Source organism: Cicer arietinum, chromosome 6, assembly GCF_000331145.2.
Source record: "Cicer arietinum cultivar CDC Frontier isolate Library 1 chromosome 6, Cicar.CDCFrontier_v2.0, whole genome shotgun sequence".
In the NCBI taxonomy this organism is placed as follows: domain Eukaryota; kingdom Viridiplantae; phylum Streptophyta; class Magnoliopsida; order Fabales; family Fabaceae; genus Cicer; species Cicer arietinum.
Window position 1 is genome coordinate 21884341 of NC_021165.2, and position 14703 is coordinate 21899043.

The 14703-nt window shown below is 26.5% G+C and overlaps 3 protein-coding genes across 3 annotated transcripts in view; 2 read left to right on the forward strand and 1 right to left on the reverse strand.

Annotated features, from left to right (window-relative positions):
* Nucleotides 1-989: 989 nt before the first annotated feature.
* On the forward strand, nt 990-2926 carry LOC101499911 (probable E3 ubiquitin-protein ligase ARI7). Its single transcript, XM_004505656.4, has one exon. The coding sequence runs from the start codon at nt 1055-1057 to the stop codon at nt 2660-2662; it is 1608 nt and encodes a 535-aa protein (XP_004505713.1). The 5' UTR covers nt 990-1054; the 3' UTR covers nt 2663-2926.
* Nucleotides 2927-4015: 1089 nt separating this feature from the next.
* On the reverse strand, nt 4016-6552 carry LOC101500247 (lignin-forming anionic peroxidase-like). Its single transcript, XM_004505657.3, has 4 exons — nt 6201-6552; nt 4988-5179; nt 4739-4904; nt 4016-4620 (listed from the first exon to the last, which is right to left on the reverse strand). Exons 1-4 carry the CDS (start codon nt 6405-6407, stop codon nt 4223-4225), a joined length of 963 nt encoding a protein of 320 aa, XP_004505714.2. The 5' UTR covers nt 6408-6552; the 3' UTR covers nt 4016-4222.
* A 7827-nt stretch (nt 6553-14379) lies between these two features.
* LOC101500561 (lignin-forming anionic peroxidase-like) overlaps nt 14380-14703 on the forward strand; it is a 1840-nt gene continuing 1516 nt past the window's right edge. Inside the window, exon 1 of the mRNA XM_004505658.4 lies at nt 14380-14700. Coding sequence (XP_004505715.1) covers nt 14560-14700 — 141 coding nt within the window. The 5' untranslated portion in view covers nt 14380-14559. The remainder of the gene's footprint in view (nt 14701-14703) is intronic.

The following is a 14703-nucleotide window of genomic DNA, read 5'->3' on the forward strand; positions in this document are numbered from 1 at the left end:
ATAAATCGATCAATATCAATTATTATTGTCAAATCAATGTAATATAATAAGTACATGTATAATCAATCATATGTCTTTATCATATCAATAATTATTTATTTATTTTATTAATTTTATCATTTTAGAAAAATTAAATTTTAAAAATTTATTTAAAATTTGAGCTGAGTTAAAAATTATTTTAATAAAATAAAAAATAATAGTTTATTGACTTAAGTTTATAAAATATAAAAAAATTGAAATATAAATGAAAAAACATAAAAATAATTTGATATTAAATTAAAAAATGAAAATATTAATAATTAATTTTTAAAAACATATATAATTTAAGATAATTTTTTAATTTATATAAACTAAAAAAATTAAAAATCGGTTGATATAGAATATTTAATGAATAAAAACACAATTTAAAATTACAAAAACATGAATATTAGTTTAAATTTTTTTATATTAAATTATATTATATCTTTATTTAGCTTATCTAACATATAGAATATAATTATTTAATTTGTTAAAAAAAATTTAAAATTGAAATTATTTGTTTGCTAGTGTCAATTGATTTTTTAAATATTTTTTCACAAGTGTATTTTTATTATATATATAATATATATATATATATATATATATATATATATATATATATATATATATATATATATTATATCATGACATTGTAACATATATAGTAAAAATGTAATATTATAAAATAATGTTATATTATTTGTTATTTTCAAAATATAAGTTTTTTTATTAAAATTTATAAAAAAAAATTAAATTTTTTAATAAAAAATTATTTTATTTGAAATAGTTAAACAATGTCTTTAAAATATTCATCTTCAAGATCCTAAAAAATTTATTAGTACTTGTACAAAAAGTGCACACCTCCCAACCATGACACAACATATCATCCACGTCCAATAGGATTCAGGAATATTAGGCCCACGTGTAAACAACCCTAATTGTGACTTATAAATACCCCGATTCTCCAACTCAGTTACAACTACGAGCTTTCCCCAAATTGTTACTACTTCATTTCATTTTTTGGAATCCTCTGCACATGGAAAAAGAGGATCAGGATTTGATAGAATTAATCAATTCAGAAGATGACAAATACTCTACTAACTCCACAATCACAAAACAACACTTTTCTGTTTTAACTGAATCTCACATAAAACACCTTCAACATTCTCACATCAATCAAATTTTATCAATTCTTCCAATTTCAAAACCTGTTGCATCCCTTTTACTCTCTCACTACCATTGGAACGTCGCTCAAGTATTGGAGTCATGGTTTTCTAACCATGAAAAAGTCCTAAAAACCATAGGGTTATCGAATCAACCCAAATCAGAACTAGAATTAGGGTTTCATAATTCACAAATTATCACATGTGAGATTTGCTTTGAAACCTTTTTTATTGATAAGATTAGGTCATCATGGTGCGGTCATCCATTTTGTATCAATTGTTGGAAACAATATGTGGATACAAATATTGATGATAAGAATTGCTTCAATCTTAGATGCCCTAAACCTAATTGTGATGCTGCTGTTGATGAAGACATGATTCATCAACTTGCAAGTGAGTCGAGAAAGATAAAATATGATCGATTTTTCTTTCGATCTTTCGTGGAAAACAACAATGATACGGACATTAAGTGGTGTCCTAATCCAGGGTGTGGTTATGCTATAAGATATGAATTACCAGATGATCATGATTTTGGATCTAGGATTAATTATGATGTTACATGTTTATGTGATTATAGTTTTTGTTGGGATTGTGAGCAAGAGGCTCATACTCCTGTGGATTGTGAAACTGTTGCTAAATGGATGGAAAAGAGTAGCTCTGATTATTCTGAACTTGAGATTATTACTAGTAAGGGTTGGATTGTTGCTAACACAAAACCATGTCCTAATTGCAAGATGCCCATCGAGAAAAACAAAGGTTGTAGAGTTATGACATGCAAATGTAGGTTCCAATTTTGCTGGTTATGTCTCTATGGTTTGTCTAGTTGTCGCACCACATGTCGCAAGGGTTTCAACAACATCCAAGGTAAGGTATTTCAAGAGAAAGTTGGAGATAAAATGCAAAGAATCGATGAAAAAACGAATTTGGATAGGTTCATGTACTACCACCAACTTTGGTCTAGCAATGAAATTTCAAGAAAAAATGCACTTCAAAATTTGATTGATATCAGTACTAGTAGTAATCAGTATATAAAGAGGATGAGTTTATCATGGAAAAAGCCTGAAAAATATTTTGATTTCATAAAAGATGCATGGAAACAGGTAGTTGAATGTAGAAGAATTCTCAAATGGGGTTATGTATATGTATACAATCTTCCTCAGGATGAAAGTGCTAAGGTTGAGTTTCTTGACCACATCCAAGGCATAGCTCAAGTTACTTTGGATAAGCTTCATCGGCTTGCTGAAAATGAATCGAGAAAGTTTCTACAAGTTGGGTTAGAAAAAGAACTTAATGATTTTCGTGTGAACTTAATCACTTTGACCAAGGTGACTAAAAATCATGTTATGAAATTGGTTAAAGAATTAGAGAATGGTTTAGCTGTTGTGCCTATGAAAAGGAGGTCAAGTGAAATTGACAACGACTCATTTAAAAAACAAAAAACAACGCGAGAAACACAATCAAACGTGATGGAATTAACTTGACAATGTGAAGAGTTTAGAGACAACAAGTTCAGTTCTACCATGGCGTGTCAGTGCATTAGGTGCGAACTACACATTGATCCATAAACAAGTTTTTGTATTTTGTTTCCATGGTTGCTTTACTTTTAAATTTTAATTTGATGATTTTGTAGATCTGCAACAAGGAATTATTGTTATTTTTAGGCAATCTATTCAAATTCTTTAAGTCATTTTGATTGGTTCAATATAATATTGTTATCTACATACTAAGGATTAAAATTACTTGTATCATTCAAGAGTGTTTGAATAAAATACTGCAAGTCTCTTTCAGCTTAATCAGAAATTGTGGTAACAAGCAGAGGTTTTAAATTATGGAGGTGAAACCCTAGCGGGGCTGCTATGGTTGGCAAGCTAAAAATGCTAGGTAGCTCAGCATGGTCAGGGTGATATATCATCATAAATCCTTATGTATATACTCATAACTAGTTATAGAAAACATGGTTATATAAGCCTCGTAAACTAAACATGTTTTATACATACACCTATATCTAAAGGATCAATGAGAATTGAATATTATTGTGTCAATTTTTGACGTAGATGGTTTTGGTTAATGAGGATGGATTAAAAACTAGCTCAAAAAAAGGATATGTATTAATGGACTGACATGCCTTCAACTTTTTGTCCTATATGCCTCACAAACTTTACATATTATGCAGAACAGAGCAGCATCCTCAAAACTCAAAAATCACAACCTTCTAACTTAACTATACACAACATGCATACGTCTAAGATTGGTTTTGTTAACAACAACAACAAAACTTAAGATTGTTGTTCATTAATTGAAATTTATCTCTGCTCACATAAGAAAAACTTAAAATTATTTGCATAAAATCAATTATGAAATCCTCAAGTACTAGCTAGTTGCAAAATTAATTTACCAACAGTTAACAGGTCTTATTTTTCAGTTTTTATGGATCTGACATGTGATTTAATGTGAATTTCACTAACTGACTCAAATTAGTTTGGTGGCAAGTTAGTTGTTAGTTAGAATCAGTTAGTAATTCGTTTCATTTTCAGCTATCTATATAAGTAGCTTCATCATTGTGTAATTGGTAAGATTCAGTTTTACCAAACAATTCAAACAAATTCAGAATATTGTCAGAAATCTTCACTCTCAATTTATGAGTTATAAGAACTCTAACAGTACATGGTGAATATACATAACACCAGAATTGTATTTGTATCGAATGGGTGCTATGTGTCTGACTGCTTTTAAGCTGACTTTTCATGAACAGGAACAATATAGTTGGTTGCATTTGATGCATAATTAATTAATTAATTAAACATTGCTAATTTTATTTATTTTTGATAATAATATAACAAAAAAATTACAATTTCTTGATCATTATGAAATAGAGAGATCACTGCACATATATTACATATAGTACACAGATATAAATGAATTAATAAGAAGTAATTATTTAACACCTTACAATTGTAGACGCAAGAAAGACAAATGTACAAAAGAATTAATTGAAAACTATTAACGCACAACATTAATAGCAATTTGCATAAATTATATTATTAGTTGACAGCACTGCATATGCTTCTTATGATTCCAGCTGAAGCAGTCAAAGGTTGAATATCTCCCATCTTTACCATAGCAGCTGCAAAATCAGACTTAAAAGTTGTAGGATTTTTGCTGTATTCAGAAACAATAGAATCCGTAGATCCTCCACTGAACAAAACTTGATCAGATTGAAGAAGACCCTTCTTCTGAATTAAATTCTTAAAGTAGTTGTTGTCAAATGAATTGGGTGTGACCAAATCCAATGCTGCCAATTTTTGATCGTTTGTTGTGCTACTAGACAATGGACAGCCACGTTGGCGAGTGCTAGAAAATCCAGCATCTATGTCACTTGCGTTGTTGTATATCCTGCCACGAAATGTGAAGCATTGTGCTTGTCCTATTGTGTGTGCACCTAAGTTAAAATCAAATTGATCAATATTAATTTGTATACAAACAAAAGTTTACACAAAAATATATAATTAACTATGCATGTTTAATTGAAACAAAAGATGACTTTGTAAAGAAATTACCAGATAAAGTAACCATGTCTCTAGCAGTGAGACCTTTGTTGTTAAAACGAGAAATAAGAGTTTGAAGATCATCTGTAAATAATGGAAGGTCTGTATTGGCGGAACTTTTGCTTGCGGTTGTAGAATCTCTTCGTCCAAGTTTCACTGTCCATGATGGACCACCCACCTGCATCATATTAAATTATTAACATATAGTATTAATATTAGATTATGTAGTATATACAAATTGTAAGCAAGTTATAAACATACAGCGAATGATGCATCACGTGCTGCTACTGCAACTATGTCTGCACAAGACACAACTCCGGGGCATACTTTCTCCACAGCAGCTTTTGCTTTATCGATAATTTCAAATCCCCTTACTGAATTAACATTTGGGAGTGCACTCTTTTCGCTTTCGATTGTGGTACTCTCATCCAACAAAATTGATGCATCACAACCCTGCAAATTAATTCAATTTTTTCCAATTATACTTTTATCACCCGTTTGATGGAAATAATAAAATATACTATAGGAATAGGAATAAGTTATTATATGTGTATAAATTCAATGTTTAATAAAATGATAAGTTAATGCATAATTTTTTTTTATGTCTCTCTAGTTTAAATTTCTATTAGGAATATTAGCTGGGTTAGAAAACAGGAGGATAGAAAAAAAAAAGTAGTTTACTCAATTATTCTTGTAAAATATAATTTAAAATATAAATTGAAATATAATAAAATATAAATATAAAAACAATTTATAAAATATAATTTAAAATATAAAAATGTAAATTTAATCAAATAAAAAATAATTAATATAATTTGATATTAAACTTAAAAATGAAATATTAATAATTAATTTTAAAAATATTTATGATTTCAGACAAGGGTAGTTTTGTCTTTTTATATAATTTAATAAATTAGTATTCACAATTATAAAAATATGAAAGTTAATTAAAGTTTTAAAATAAATATAATTTCTTTACAAGGTATTCTTGCCATTTACATAATATATATCATATCTTTATTTACATTCTAACAAACAAAATATAATTATTTGATTACTCGTGATTTTGTTTTTAAAATTTAAATTTGTTTATTGAATAATGTCAATGAATAGTTTTAATATAAAATTATTTCATTACTTATTTATTTTTTTTGTTAATTTATGATATTTAAAATATAATAAGTTAATTTAAAAAAAACTAATATATAATTATTTATAATGATACTTTTTTTAAATATAATATATATTATATTATGATGAGATGTGTATCAAATATATTACAAAATAAAATATTATCTTGTTGGTTATCATATGTGTATCAAACACATATATTATAATAATATTTATCATGTCATTATCTTATCGTATACTATGATTATCATATGTTTATCCAAGCTTATATATCCAATTAATTACATGCAACTATATATAGAGATAAATTAATAATATACAATCATGAAAGTGAAGTAATTACCTGCACAAAACAATCATGAAAGTGAAGGCGAATGAGAGATGCAGCCATACGACGTTCCTTAGAGACTGCGTTACGGATTGAAGTTCTAATAGTGCTAAGTGCATTGGGGCATGTAGTGTCGTAAAACGTTGAAGACAATTGTGCATCAGATATTGGGCATAGCACAATCAATGTGACCATAAAACTAGTGATCATTCTATAAGCCATGAAACACAAATTGAAATGAATGTTAATTACTATTATATACGAGTTGAATAATATATTTTTTTAACTTGACACACAAGAAAATCAAAGAATTGTTTGTTGGTAACAAGAATAAGAATGAGAACGAAAATGAAGAGATGATATTGGTTTATGGAGGCTCTAAGTGGTCATCTATTTATAACACATAATATTATGTTAAGTGAGAATCTTTCATACATAGTCACTAATATCCGCTGCAAGTTGCAACGCGTTGCAAACTGATGCTAAAGGTGCAAAGGCTGAACCATTTTGACAATATTATTATTATAGTGACCAATTCTCCTTTGGTTGACCATGCCAATTCATCATGAGCATTTATGTTTTAGTTAGTTAACGATATATACTAGTATTATATAGATACTGTTCAACATTTTCCGTTGAATACTTCTTAATAGAAACCAAATGCATGTATTATGAATGCAAAGTCAAAATTTATCATTAATTATAAACCTATACTCTACAATCATATTTGAATTGAATTAATTAAACATCATCTAGGTAAGGGGATGCAAATTATTTAGCTTCAATCCATGTCCAACAGACTTAAAACAAACTCTATAGCAATATCTAGATAATAAATAACTAAACTCTTTTTAATGCTAATAATAATAATATTTTATTTAAGTTTGACCTTTCAATTGTGGAACTCTCATCCACCAAAATTGATGCAATACTTGTGAGACTTTTTAAATATTTTTGTTTATTTAGGCCAATATTTATATATATAAGAATACAACTTTTTGAGAGACCTAAATTAATCACATAATTTATAGGCTCGGGCTTTTGTTATTTATATGTCTCAAAATGTATATATTGTATAGTCTTTTTTCATTTAACTTTGTCAAAAAAGAGTATGTATGGTTGTTAAGATGGTGGTGTACAGCTTAAGGATGATAATTCACGGGTTTAATTAAAGAAACCTAAAAGATGATGAAGATTAAGAATGCTAACAATTTTAACTTTTATAAAAGTTAATTAAAAAAAATGTAATTTGCTTATTTGAATCTTTCACCTCAACAACATTACATGTTACCATCTTAACAACCACGTGAACTATATTTAACGAAGGAAGTTCAAGAAAATGACTATATCTTTGTGAGAATTAAAGGATCAAATTCGAAAGTGGATCAAACTTAAGGGACAGCGTAACATGCATAATTTTGTCTATTTTAGAAGTTGAAAAATGAAAATCCATCACTTTCCAAATTAGAGACAAAAAAATAAAAAAATTGAACTTTATTAATTTTCCGGAGTTGTTATATATATTTTACCCTAAAAATTTAACATATATGTATCAAATAAATTATAAACATGTTTTATAATTTTTTTCTATGTGATTTCATATACTGCTGGATATCGTTGAAATGATCAATTCATCGTTAATATTTGTAAGCACATCTTTCTCAATACAAGCCTACCTGTACAAGTGCACGCCCTTAAATATGTTTCTAAATATTTTTTAAATTTTTTATAAAATAATGACTTTTTAAGTGTAGTTCCTATAAAAAAATGTATTCACTTTTAGTTTTTAATTGGATTTTATAGAGACTTTTTTTAGTGACTAAAAGTATTAATTTTATAAATAAAAAACTAAATAGAGACTTAAAGTGAATTAAAAAAAATTAATGACTAAAAAGTTGTGAAAATTTTTTTATAGAGACTAAAAATAAAAATTTAAAATTTTATAAAGATTAAAAACTAATTTGACCTTAGTTTTTTACATTAGTTATCTTAATACAATTGACGTGGGCGAAGAGAGAGGTGGCCTGATCGGGTAATGGTCACCCCCAATTTGTAGTTAAAAAATAATATTAAAGCAAACTATTCTTTCGCAACCTTGAAAATTTAATACTCTGTTGAATAGATAATTTAATCTTCAAAATTATAAGTATTTACTAAAATAATTTTAAATTATGTGTTAATCCTATGTCAATGGAGCTCACAATGGGCCAATACGCCTATGAAATTTAAGCCTTCTTAAGTGCAAATTTATTAGCAATTACAATTGTGCAAAGATTAATTACTAACAAATTAGTACTTAAAAAACTATATTAGTATATAGTATCGTCATACATTGTTATTGTAAATCAGTTTTACATTGACATCTTATGAAAGACCACAAATTCTCCGTGTCACTTCACGAGTTTAAAATAATCATATAAAAGTGAAAGACCATAAATTCTCCATGTCACTTCACTAGTTTAAAATAATCATATAAAAGTGAAGTGGTGTGAAAAAGTAGATAATTCTTAATGAGTATTAGTGTAAAATTACTATACAATGATGGTAAATACATTTTAATTTCTTACAATAACTCATTGGAAAATTTCTATTTATAAATTGAAAATTTCTTTAGTAAATTATATCTTTTAAACTTGGCCATCCTATATTTGAATTCAGCCACTCACAATTAATTTTTTTAATGAAAAAAAAACTAATATTTTTTAAAATTTTACAATGTTTTTTTTAGGACAATTGCTTTACAACCAAGTGAGTATCTATAAATATATATAAAACAAACTTAATACTAATATTTTTTATAGTAAAAATAGAGTGTTAACATATCACATGATTAATTTGACGTATCAATTATGTTGAGACGCAAAGTCAAACACATATCATTTATAACACTTTAAAATATTATTAAAAGTAAAATAGAATAGAAAAATTCAAAGAGATAAAACCAACTATGATGAAGAAGGTGGCCGAAATTTTAAATTTTTAAAATATAAATAAAAAATATAATATTGTATTGCAAAAATTTTAAGTTGTAAATTTACAAACATATTTGGAGAGAGGTAGTAGATCAAATTTTGGTTTATGATGGAATTTTTATTTTTCTTTTATAATTATAGTAGTTTTTTTGTAACTTTTTTATAAATTATTCTCTCTAGCTTTTTTATAATAGACATCTGAATTATAATTTGATCTACAAAAATTTGTGTATTTGGTTCATCTTAAAGATTTTAGAGACCATGTTCTAATATTAAAATTTGAGTCTAACAAAAATACAATTTTAATAATTAAAAAAATGGTAAAATAAATTTTAGTCCATATACAAATGTCAATCTACATTATGCAATGATGATCTACACATACTAATTTATGTGATACAATCTACCTGAAGCATGCCAGCTGATTAGGTTAATTCGTGTAATAAGAAAAGATACACATATAACATGTCATATTAGACTCAAATATACATCTCGACAACGATAATCAAACATCCACACTTCAACTCATAAAAACAATCTTACTCGTAAAATATACCGAGGTCCTAAAATTACAACAACATACTATAGTAATTAGCATATTTAATTAACATATGATATGCCATGTCTAGTCAAAATTCATCACCAATTAGCATATATTAAACCACAATTATCCTATAAACTTATATAATTTGGTTTTCACAACTTTGTCATTATTAGTAATTATTTATTTTTCAAATTTTTTAATATATATTGTTTTTAATATAAAATTTAACTAGTTCTATATATTCAATCAAATTCATATATGTAAAAGTTTTATCCGAGTTACAGGTGAGTTCACAATTCTACGTTTGACTTTGAGAATATTAATAATGTCTAATGGAATTGGAAGAGTAATTTTAAAATTTTGGTACGACAATACAAATATAAATTTTGGATCCATAAAATATATAAAATAAATGAATTGTTGTTGACAAAATTATAATTTAAATGTCTCTCATAAATAAAACTAGTGTGTAACCCGTGCGTGTCGCACATAAACAACATACGATCTTAATAAATAAATTATTATATTAATTTATGTATATATATCTATATATATATATATATATATAATATTTTGATTTAAGAAAACAATCTATAAAAAATCTAATCATAACCTAACTTAAAAACTACTTTCTTGCATGATCAAAAAGCATGACTCCAATGTTGAGACAAACTCCATATTTAAAATTTTGATGAAAATAAACAAAGGTTAATTAAGAAATTTAATTATGATTTTAAAATGTTATGTTAATTTAACGTGTGCTTTTGAGTGAATTTAATTAAGATCAGAATCAAGCAAAGCAAAGAAAACAGCAACAAGAACATTAAAACAGAGAAAGATCTCCAGCGTCAAAAAAGTTCATCACAGCTTGTTGATCAAACTTTTTCTACCTCTTTAACAAAGAGTCTTCCCTGAAAATTTATTCATATAGAATCAGCACATGGCAAGGAACAAATAGGATTCATCCAAGCTTAAAAAGGTTATCTGATCTCTAAAATAAAAGGACTCAAAGTCAGACAAAAATCAAGACAGTTTGTAACTCTAAAAATCAAACTGTCAAGAAAGTTTGATCAACCTTGATATATGATAAGACATTGCAAAAGACATCCAAAATAATTAAAATAGGAACTCCATAATTGATTATTAAATCTCAAGAAAGTTCAAATTGACAGACCCAGATTGATAATCAATCTACATTTTCTGCATAACTTCATCAGCTGTGCATTCTCTTATGCAATGGCTTATAATTCTTCTCCAAACTCCTCTGGCTACATTCAAGACTCAAGATCAAGACTGTACCATTCAAGATCAAGGGAGAAACGTCAAAGGCTTTTTAACTAGAATACAAAACTGCTTTAATGCTAAACCAGAAAAGTCAAAAAAGAAGAAAAACAGTTTTTCAAAGCTGGATTATTTTTAATTTGATATATTGCCTTCAGTCAAACTTCAGAGCACTACCAACATCTCTTTTCGACCTTCATTAAAGGCTTCTAAATGCCTATAAATAAAAGGCCAATATCCAGGATCAAAGCAAGAAATTCAAGTGCTGAAAAAATCCTCAAATCAATCACATACATACTTGAAGTTCTGATTTTTCGCAAAATAAAGGCTCATCTATATTCTTATATTAGATTGCAAAATTATCATTAGATCCTTTATAAATAATCAATTCTCAAACAAGAGTTGAGAAATCTTAGATTCTGTCAAAAAACAATCCAACTGTAAAAACTCAAACTATAAGAGTTTTTTTATAGTTTGTTTAGAGTACATTGAATCCTATCAAAGTTAGATAGGTACTGTTATTGCTTTCTGGGTGGAAAGTAATAAAGATTAAAACAGATCAAGGTTGATCTAGACTAGGCGTTGTAAGATCAAGAAGGTTCTTTGTTTTAAACACTTAGTAGAAAATCTCACGGTTGTGAGAACTGGACGTAACCCGGGTTGGGTGAACCATGATATATGTTGTGTGATATTTCTTCCCTTATCTATTTACTTTCAGTTTGATTGATTATCAAGTTAAAAACATAAATTGAATTACTGATTTTAACTAACCAAGGACGTTCTCCGTTTTCTGGTTAAAACCAAGAACTTTCTCCGTTTTCTGTTTTCACAACCAAGATCAATCTTGAGTTATTTTCTTAAGTTTTAACAGGAATTTTTAAAAGGTGCATTTACAATTCAAACCCCCATTGCTTGTAAATCAACATTGTTACTTCATCCAACACCACTCTTTAATCTTAACAATGATTGGTTAAAAACCCTAATTGGACAAGAATAAGCCTAAGGAGGACGAAAATAACCAAAATGTTAATCCAATGACACAAATGAACTAAATGGATGCACAAGATTATTTTAAAACCCTAATTGGACTTGAATAAGCCAAGGGAGGAGGAAAATGACCTAAATGTTAATCTAATGACACAAACACACCTTTTGGATGGATAAGATTGGTTAAAAATCCTAATTTGACTAGATTAAGCCTAGGGATGACGAAAATCACCTAAATGTTTATTCAATGACACAAACACGTCTATTGGATTATTTTTGAATTCTTCAAATAATATTTTTTTTCTTTTCAAAAAAACTTATTATAAAACAATACTTTTAATTTTAAACAAATAAAAATAATAATTATTAAAAAATTAAATAATTAAATTAGATGAAATAAGAATTTTTAAAATAATGGACATGACATATATAAATTAAGTAAATTAGTAAATGTAAAGATGAGTAAGTAACTTAATAATGAATTTTTATTTTTATTATTCAACATAATATGTTATTTATATAAAAAAGATAACATTTAAGAATTCACATAAATTTTGTTGTATCAAGTGGCAAAATATCTTTCATTTTAGTGTTACTCATAAAATACTACATACAAATAATCTTCCCATCACAAAAAAAAAAAAATTACAATACACATAAAAACTATGATTATATTTTATCTTTTAATTTGCATGTTAGTCGTCATTAATCTTTCATGAATCCTTTGAATTTGAATGATATTTAATAATAAATTTAGAATGTAAAATGTATAATATATTAGTAAAATTAAAATATAACCATTTAAAATAATAATTTTTAAAAAATTATTATATAAAGCGTGTTTGAAGTTTGAAAAATCATTACTTCCAATACAAATTGTGGAATAAATGTAATGAATTGTATTTTTTTTTATTCCTAAATAAATTTTATATTTATTTAAATAAATTATTATTTTTCTCTTTAATATTTTGGAAATCAAGTTGAATTCATTAAGACGCCTCAATAAATTTTATATTTACTTAAATAAATTATTATTTTTCTCTTCAATATAACCATGTGTCATCAGACAAATCTTACATATATATATATATATACAATTTTTTGAGACAAAATTTAGAAACATAAACAATAAAATATATATATATATATATATAACAAAATAGTAATATTTTTATAAATAAAATAAAATAACAATGACATATTAAATCTAGATGAGCACTTGTCCTGCGATCAATCAAATCTAGATGAGCACTTGTCCCTGCGATCAATCAATAACATATTAAAACACACTTAAAACACAGTTTTGTTAATAAAGAGATAATATAATTTAAATTTTGAATTTATAAAAAAAAAAATTAAACTTCGGATAAAATTTATGATTAGCACAACTCTAACAACCAAATTCCATAAATCATTTTTTGGAGAAATTGAAAACAAAATCTGATATTTTTCCAGACATCGGATAACGATAAACACAAAATTAAATAACGAATTTTTGGAATAGAAAAAATTAAAAGGGAATTGAGGAACAAAAGATGAGAGATTATTGAGAAAAAAAATGAGAGAATACTGAAAAAGACGATTAACTGAAGACGGCGAATTAAGAAAGAAATCGTGAGACACTAAAGGAATTAGTAAAATAAAATAAATTTTTGATTGATAAAGTAGTGTTTAAAAAACAATTACTTTCCACACACACACAAACTTAATATTTTATTTTATTTTTGATTGATAAAGTAGTATTTTATTTTATTTTTATTTTTTAATTGGTCACTCAATTCTCAATGGTGAAATTTCAAGTTGTGTGGTGTATTGTATTTTATTTTGAATTCATTCTTCTTATTTTTTTAATTGGTCATTATCTTCTAAACAGACGCATTCGTGATGTAATGGAACTTTAATTTTATTATAAAAAAAAAATATGCACAATAAAATATTATTTCTATTAATAGAAACTTAATATTTTTCTAAAACTGTGACTACATATATCCTAACGAAATTCCGCCACTAAAAAAAAGAGTAGAGTGAACATTCACATAAATAAACAGACTTTTAGGACGGCTAATTATGTTTCTATTGAAAACTTGTGAAATATTAACTTAATACTAATATTTGATCTTATATAAATAAATGTGAAAATAGGCACAATCGAATAAGAAATATTCAAATTTCAAAGTATGGTATATATCGTTAGTTAACTAAAAAGTACGTAATGAAGTGGCAATAATACTAGTCTTTTGTTTGTGAACCAAAGGAGAATTGGTCACAATTGTCCATAGGGAAACGGTGCGGCGCGCTTTTGCAATGCAACGCGCGTTCCAGCCTACATTAGTGACCACCACACATTCTCACACAAATTACAAACTATAAATTCATACCCCCTTCTCCCTATACCAATATCAATCGTCTCTACATTTTTTTTCTTCGTATATACTCCTTCTCTACCTCTTAATTACCAACATTTATTCATATATCTATTTTCTTTTATTGCCTATTTTGTCAAGTTAATTCAAATTAAAATATATATTATACTCAATCTATCATACTAATTAACATTCCAACTTATTATTAATCAGCTTATATATCCGAAATGACTTACAGAATCATCATTAGTTTTGTTGTCACATTGGTGGTGCTAAGCACAATATGTGATGCACAATTATCTTCAACGTTTTATGATAGTGCATGCCCCAATGCACTTAGCACAATTAGAACCGCAATTCGTACTGCAGTC

Bases quoted from the DNA above. Each gene is read 5' to 3' on its own strand.
- LOC101499911 (XM_004505656.4), top strand. From the start codon at position 1,055: ATGGAAAAAGAGGATCAGGATTTGATAGAATTAATCAATTCAGAAGAT.
- LOC101500247 (XM_004505657.3), bottom strand. From the start codon at position 6,407: ATGGCTTATAGAATGATCACTAGTTTTATGGTCACATTGATTGTGCTA. The intron at 4,905-4,987 runs GTATGTTTATAA...AATATGATGCAG, and splicing joins CACGTGATGCATCATTCGCT to GTGGGTGGTCCATCATGGAC. The intron at 4,621-4,738 runs GTAATTTCTTTA...ATTTTAACTTAG, and splicing joins AGACATGGTTACTTTATCTG to GTGCACACACAATAGGACAA.